The sequence below is a fragment of the Megalobrama amblycephala genome, linkage group LG2, assembly GCF_018812025.1.
Source record: "Megalobrama amblycephala isolate DHTTF-2021 linkage group LG2, ASM1881202v1, whole genome shotgun sequence".
In the NCBI taxonomy this organism is placed as follows: Eukaryota; Metazoa; Chordata; class Actinopteri; order Cypriniformes; family Xenocyprididae; genus Megalobrama; species Megalobrama amblycephala.
The window spans coordinates 1,987,727-1,996,322 of record NC_063045.1 but is presented as its reverse complement, the minus strand read 5'-3'; the positions used below and the strand labels follow the sequence as shown (position 1 = coordinate 1,996,322).

The following is an 8,596-nucleotide window of genomic DNA, read 5'->3' as shown; positions in this document are numbered from 1 at the left end:
CCTGGCATAGCCAGGTCACACAAAAGATCAGTCTGGTAGGTTTGCAACAGAGCCAAAGAAGCGAGATGACGCGCAAAGATTCAGTAGGCAGAGACGGAGCCTTTAATGCAGATGCCATGGCCATCATAAAATTGCTGGCCACCATTTCTTTGATTGGAGGCATCGATGCATTTTCATGCTCTTGCATCCCCTCAACAACAGCATAAATCACCTGAGTGCGATGGATGCTGGCAGAATATGGCTTTCTCTAAGATCTCCACACCTCAGTGTGAAGATCTTGGAGAAAAGGAAGGCACGTATGAGATGGACAGTTATGTCCTGAGAGGAAACATTCACCAAGGCGACCGCGAAAGGGCTCAAGCTTCTCACGTTTTCACGACATATCTAATCTCACCGTGGCGCGGGACATAACATCCAAAAACTCAACATAAATGGGGCAAGCGGGCTGAGAGCGCCTGGTTTATTTATTTATTTATTTTTTAAATATCATCAATCTCATCAGCCTTGTCTTGTACATCAATTGGACATCACTAGCTATATTTAGACTACAATTTATAGTATTGTGGTGTTTTTTTGTTTTTTGAAAATATGCCATCTGCAGTAATGTTTTGGCTGAAAATCAATTAAATTTTTATTATAGCAATATTTTGTGGATATTAGTTCTATCATGAGAGTGATGATCCTTGAAAAAAACACACAGCAATACCATAAATTGTAGTCTAAATATAGCTAGCGATGCATGATGTCCAATTGAGTGGGCACATGATTAATCAATTTCCTCAAATCACAAAATCAATACTTGGATATTTTAAAAAATATATTGCTCCTTAGTTGTTGCTTGATGTCCTCATTTTTTTTTCGTCACTACAGTGGCAGTGGACCTTAATGTGTCATGCAATACACTGCCACCCACTGGTCAACTTTTGCAAGTGCAGAAAAAAAATAGACTGTTAGCAGTTCTAGAATATGTTCAAAATACATGAACACAATGTTAAAGAGCAAACAAAAACATGTTTTATAGTGTTTACAATATTTCTTTTTAATAATTGTTTTCTCAAACACATATTTCATCCGTTGTTCAAATGCACGTTGTCCACCCTAGTGGACATGTCACCAACTCCTTGAAGAATGCATGTTTGAAAAAAAATCAAGGGGATTTTTTTTTTCATGCCTAAAGAGCAATAAAAACACTTTTGAAAAATATCCTGAAGTAGCCTATCATAATTCATGCATGAAAGGGTTAGAGTAATTTGCAGACTAAAGGTGTACAGAGCGCCCTCCGGCTGAAAGTATGAATTGAAAACACAGTATCCACAGCTCATAATGATGACAATAAATACCGAATAAATATTACTCCTCTGTATAGAAAATTGACAAACATATGAGAATCCATCAATATTTCTCCAAATGTGCATGCTTTTAAGCTATATGAAATGCCTTAGAGGTAACATGAATTTTCAGACACTTTGTATCAAAGAAATACATTATATTTTAAAGTATATAAAAGAATACCATTATTTTAAATTGTAATACTATTTCACAGTATTGCTGATGAGTATTTTCTGTATGTTTGATATACACCATGATAAGCGTGAGACATGATCACAGAGGGTTTTTTTCACATAGCCTACCTGACTGAAAGGCCTCATTATTATGCAGGTCATTACAGGTCACAGCATTATTCATGAAGATTCATGCCTCCACGCATACTGTGTTTCTTGACAAAAAGTGTCTTACAAAATTTAAATTAATATATTGTTTTAGATGAAAGAGTAGGTAGGATCATTTTTACATCATTTTGAAGCAAAAATTTCTAGTCTACAACCTCTAATACCCAGAGGTCTTGTGAACACATATATAATATTATTTTTTTGGCCTTATTTCAGTGACTTAAGTTTTTTGTTTTTTTCAATAACCACGCATAAACGTTATTCCTTCATAAACACAAATGTGTACATACATGTTCTTCACATATTATGGTAGCCTAGTTTGTGCTGAATACAGTATAATGACATTTTTTCCATTAATATGTTTATGAACAACTGAAAAAAGCACAAATGTCAGGGCATGTCAAAATTTCTCTAGGGCCCCAAATCAGTCTCAGACTCCAGAGGGATAAGCAGAATCAATGTTATACTTTTTTTTTTTTTTTTTTTTAATTATTATTAAACTGAGTTTTATTAAGCAATTTGTAACAATTATAACACGTAATAACACTTAAATATGACACTTAATAAATTAAACTGAATGACAGAATTATTCATTATTCTGTGAAACACCCCTTTAGGAACAAAGTCATTTAAATAAAGAAAAAAATTGACAATTCGCATTTGACAACCATGTGACCAACACAATTAATTTTGCATTATCTATGTCTTTGGGGACAGATTTTAAGTGAAGCACCATCTCACATCATCTACATTCATCTTCAAACAGGGAAGGTGAGCTCACCTCTCTCAGAAGCTGCATGAAGACACTGGAAATTGTAAGATGTAGGTCTACACGATTTTTTTTTATTTTTTATTATTATTATTATTATTATTATTATTATTATTATTTTATCACTATCACTTTTTTTCTTTAGACTTTAGACTTTATTTTTATCCCCAAAGGGAAATTTAATTAATTCATTTATATATAGATGTATTACAATGTGGAATATGATGTGTGAATAACAATTATGCACTGTTTTTCCTTCCATTCTTGATATTGCAGGATCATGGCACAAAGCACAAAGCTTAATATGTCCTTCATACTGGATGCATACAATAGAATACATGAACTGAAATATGTTTTTATTGTCATGCTATTTTTACTCTACACAATCATTATCATGGCTAATGCACTGATCATCTATGTAACTTACATTGAGAGAAAACTACATAAGCCAATGTATTTCTTCATATGCAATATGGCATGTATAAATGTATATGGTGGTACAGCAGTTGCACCTTTTGTCATAACAAGATTCTTGACAGGGGATTATCAAATAACATGGGTTTCTTGTATTGCACAGATATTTTGTATATATACATATGGTGGATGTGACATAACAAACCTAACAGTTATGGCTTATGATCGATATATTTCTATATGTTATCCTTTAATGTATGAAAAGAAAGTCACTCCTACAATAGTAATTATATATATTGCATTCACTTGGCTTTTCCCCTTTTTCCGATTTTCAATCACTCTCTCACTAACAGCAAACATTGACATCTGTGGTATCATCATTGAAAAGGTCTACTGTGATAATTATTCAGTAGTGAAGCTGTCATGCTCTGATATTTCATATTATAACATATTTGGCACAACAATGATATTTTTTTCAGTTGTACTCCCATTTTTTATCATTTTCTACTCATATTTAAGGATCATCTTCATCTGTTTAAAACTGACAAAGAGAGGACGAGACAAACTCTTTAGCACTTGTGTCCCACATCTAATGGCATTATTGAACTTCATAATTGGGAGTTCCTTTGAACTTTTCCAAAGCCGATTTGATATGAGACATGTACCCTACACGCTTCGTATAATACTTTCTTTGTATTTCCTTATTTTGTCTCCAATAATTAATCCAGTCATTTATGGGATGAGAACGCAGGCAATAAAGGAAGCTATAATAAGAAAACTTTGTAATAAGTTATATCAAAGGAAATCTGTTGCAATCTGTCAAAGTTGAAAACCCTGTCAATAGTAGGTCAAGGTTTTATTTATAAAACAATTGTAAAACAATAGTTGGCAATATGTTGTTTTTATGATTGTGTAAGATCAAGTTACAACACTATAATAAACATTATAATTATGATATTCAATATTTTGTGTAAAAGTGCAACAACTGTACTGTATATATAATGCAAGCGTTACAGAGGTAGCGTGCACAATCTGATCAATGTTCTATGATATGGGGATAATAATAATGTAAAATAAGCAGGTGTTTATCCATTTAAAATTTAACAAGTATTTGAGGCAGAAGAATATTATACATATTGTTAGCAGAATATAGTTAATTCCACTCTTGTGAATAATACAATCATTGTGTATCAAACTGGTGTCAAACTACCTGTATTTCACATACAGAACTGTTTACAAATATAATTCATAATTAGTGCAGCAAACAAGCCTTTAGTGATAAATGTTGATACTTCATATGTCCGAAAACAATGCATCATGCTTCTCTTTTTATTGCAATTTTTAGTTCAGTGTTTAGGTTTTTTGTCAAAATTTTTATTTTCTGTATTGAAAACATATATGTGTAAAACTGAAACAATGCAAAATTTAGTTTTAGTCAACACTTGAGGTGAAATTCCTGTTTTAAAGCAAGAGATATAATGTAAGCATGTTTTGACTCTGTGAAACAAAGGTACATATGTTGTGTTAAATTACAGTCTGCTCATTTTCATCATTAACTATTATTAATTATTCTGAGTACAATAAAAATAAAATAATACATTGTTTCTGTCATTAAATAATGTACAGTAACAAACAGTTATGCTATATGTCATTGGGGTAGAGCTTCTTTGCCTTTGTGGTCACTCAGGTTCCCAAGGTCAAGACACATTGGAGAAGTAGTGTCTAACAATTCTGGAAAACAGTGAACAAAGTTTTGAATTAAAAGTAGACTATTTTTCTAGTTCAATACAAGTAGGTCAAGCATAAGTTTGCTTCTAGGCACCCACGGATCCAGGGAGACCAATAGCTATTGCCAATAGGATTAGATCCAGTATAATTATGTCCATGCATGATATGTCAATGTAAAATCTATTTGAAATATATTTCATTTATGCTAAGTATACTATAAATACATTTACATATTTATATACTTAATATAAATACCCTGTATACTAAATCAGTACACTTAAAGTCTGCTAAATTGAAAAAAAAAAAAAAAAAAAAAAAAAAAAAAAAAAATTGTACTTAATGCACTTTAGTTATCCGGTAATAGTGCTAAAGTTCAACTAATGCGTTATAATACATGCATAATACCTTATAAACAACCTTATAATATGTTGCATCATCTTATAAATAATCTTAACTGCAGGTACAATATGATACAATACATACCTATTTGTGGTTATAACTTTTTTTTTTTTTTTTTTGAACATTATATTTATTGGGTTTTTCCTTTAACAAATAAAATAATACAAAATACAAAATACAAATTGAATAATTATTACCATATCACAACCCTATATCACACCCCAAACCTCCCTCCCATGGTGCCACTAATAAACCATAAACAGATTAAACAAGAAAAAGGCATTTAAAGTCATATGAGATTTAGGTATTTTGTCCTGTTGTTGTTATACCCATATATGAAAGGAAACTGCCCCAGTGTTTTACAAACAGATCTTGACGTTTCTTCAAACAAAATGCTATTTTTTCAAGAGGTACATAGGATGATACTTCTGTAGTCCACATAAAAGTAGTAGGTGGTTTAGGGTCCTTCCACCTCAATGTTATGCATTTTATTGCTGCTAAAAGAGCCAATCTAACAAACCTCAGATTAATCCCCTTTCGTTCATCCATTAATGAGGTGTCCCCCAACAGGATAAGTCTGGGCCCTGGGCATATTAGTACCAACAACTGTGCCAATGATCTCTAAGACCCCTTCCCAGTATACCTCTAGGTCAGGGCAAGACCACAACATGTGTAAAAGTGTCCCTCTCTGCACTTTACATCTGGGACATAGCTCTGAATAGGTACTTTTAAAGGTGTGTAGTCTTACTGGAGTATAATAGACTCTGTGTATTACATTAAACTGAATAAGTTTATGACGGCTATTGACAGACAAAGTCTGAGCTTTCTCACATATGATTTCCCATTCATCGTCACTGATTGAGCACTCCAGATCTTTTTCCCATTTAGATTTAACATTGCAGAGATTACCAGCCATCAACTGGGACAGCTTGCCATAGATAAACGATATAAGACCCTTAGGGTCTTTTTTATCAGATAAGATGTCCTCCAGGGGGGAGAGGGAGAGGTTGGATAAGCGACCACCTTGCTGAGTCTGAATGTAGTGTCTAACTTGTAGATATTTGAAGAAGAATTTAGAGGGGAGATAAAATTTCTGTTGTAACTGCTCGAAAGACATGAGTGTATCTCCCTCGTAAAGTTCTTCGAAAGTTTGAATACCACAGTCATACCATTGTTTGGTTATGCCATCTTTAAGAGCTGGGGGTAGGAAAAGATTATAATAAAATGCAGTGGATCTGAACAAAGTTTGTTTGCATTTCATCTTTTTCCTGAGGTCTGTACAGATTTTACAAGTACCAACAATCAGAGGGTTGGAAGTCAATTTCTTTAAGCAATTCAGAGGAACAAAAGGTGTTGCAGCAAGAGTTATGCCCTGTACTTGTACTTCCTCTAGTTGTCGCCAAGCCGGAGGAGAGGTGCAGTTTGATCGCCAAATCCAAATTGAGCGCAGCTGAGCTGCACAGTAATACAAATAAAAATTGGGCAACTTTAGTCCACCGTTCCGGAATGTCAAAAATAGTGAACTTAGCTTGACCCGTGGCACTTTTCCTTTCCATAAGAACCTCGAAATAATTCTATTAAGTTCCTTAAAAAAAGACTTTGGCAATACAGGAGGGAGTGCCTGAAACAAATAAAAAAACTTTGGTAGTATAGTCATTTTGATAGAATTTACCCGGCCAATTAATGAAATAGGGAGAGATTTCCACCTATCTAAATCCACTTCTACACTTTTAAGCAAGGGAGCATAGTTTAAGTTATATAACTGAGACAGATCTCTGGATATTTGTAGTCCTAGATATGTAAATTTATCCATATTCCAGGTGAAGGGAAAATTTCTAAGAGGTAACCGAGTAGCAGCTATATTAAGAGGCATAGAAACACTCTTGTTTACATTAATTTTATAACCAGATATGATTCCATAATCTTGTAGTAAAGTCGTCAATGCTGGTATAGTAGAGCTTACATTAATCAAATACAACATGATATCGTCTGCGTATAGTGAGATTACATGCCGAGATTGAAGGGTTATAAAACCACTAATGACGTCATGCGAGCGAATTGCAATAGCTAAAGGCTCTATTGCTAGAGCGAATAAAAGGGGAGATAGTGGGCAACCCTGTCTCGTGCCCCGCTCCAAGGGAAATAAAGTCGAGATTTCACTATTGGTCTGAATGACTGCTGTTGGGTAGTTGTAAAGCATCTTAAGCATATTAATAAATTTAGGGCCAAAATTCATCTTTTGGAGGACTGAGAACAGATATAGCCACTCAACTCGGTCAAAGGCCTTTTCGGCGTCTAAAGAAACGGCAATAACAGGATAGTCCACCTGAGAGGCGGAAAAAATTACATTTAGAAGCCTGCGAACGTTGTCAAAAAGGCATCGGTTTTGAATAAATCCTGTCTGATCCATATGTACTAACTGTGAAATTACTTTTTCCAATCTTAAGGCAATAATTTTGGCAAACACCTTGTAATCTGAGTTGAGTAATGAAATTGGCCTATATGAGCCACACAGACAGGGGTCTTTACCAGGCTTAAGCAGAAGAGTTATCATAGCCTGTTCGAGAGAGTCTGGTAGTTGCTGAGACTCTATAGCCTGCATATACATATCCTTCAATGGCTTAATTAATTTAGGTATAAATGCTTTAAAAAAAATCTATAGAAAAACCATCCAAGCCAGGCAACTTGCCAGCAGCTAGGCATGATATGGCCTCTTGTATTTCAACCTCAGTGATATCCCCCTCCAAACAGTCCCTGGAAACTTTAGTAAGAGATGGTATGTCCAAATTATCCAGGAAAGTATGTGTTTTCACCATATCAGTACCTTGGGAGGTATATAACAATTTATAGAATCGCATAAATTCCTGATTAATAAGAGTGGGATCTCTGATAACAGTATTGTCAACTCGACGTATTGCATTAATAGACCTCACTGCATCTTCTTTTCGTATTTGCCAGGCCAACAATTTGCCAATTTTATCCCCATGCTCATAATATCGTTGTTTAGATCTAAGGAGGACACACTCTGCTTCTTTAGTGGATAGCATATCATACTCAAGCCGCAATGAGCTTAGTTTCTGAAACATATTTTCATCTCCACAAACAGAACAGTCCTGTTCCAATTTTTTAATGTCTTTAGAAAGTAAATTCAGTTGACTCTGATATTTTTTCTTTTTACCAGATGAGTATGATATAATTATTCCCCTTAGATAGGCCTTTAATGACTCCCAAACCACCCCTGGAGAAGCAGAGCCCACATTAAAGTTCAAATAACTTTCTATATTGTCATTTAAAAAAGCTATAAAATCAAGGTAGTTGAGGAGATAATTACTAAATTGCCATCTTCTAATATATGTTCTGGTAGTAGGAGCATTAACCTTAAGGACTAATGGGGAGTGATCAGATAAGATCCGTGGAAGGTATTCACACGAGTCAACTGAGTATTCCTGTGTTTTGTGCAAAAGAAAAAAGTCAATTCTGGAAAAACTTTTATGTGGCCGGGAATAAAAAGAGAAATCTTGTTGGGTCTTATGTAAAGCCTTCCAAATGTCTATCAGCTCTAATTCAGCCATCATGTGTTTCACAGCTCTTGCTGATGGTGTCAAAGCAGAACATT

The 8,596-nt window shown here is 34.3% G+C and overlaps 1 protein-coding gene across 1 annotated transcript; it reads left to right on the top strand.

Moving 5' to 3' along the window:
- Positions 1 to 2,411: 2,411 nt before the first annotated feature.
- On the top strand, positions 2,412 to 4,423 carry LOC125262784 (olfactory receptor 10A6-like). The gene is made up of 2 exons (XM_048181666.1): positions 2,412 to 2,492; positions 2,716 to 4,423. Coding segments are annotated over exons 1-2 (969 nt in total). The 5' UTR covers positions 2,412 to 2,490; the 3' UTR covers positions 3,683 to 4,423.
- Positions 4,424 to 8,596: the final 4,173 nt, after the last annotated feature.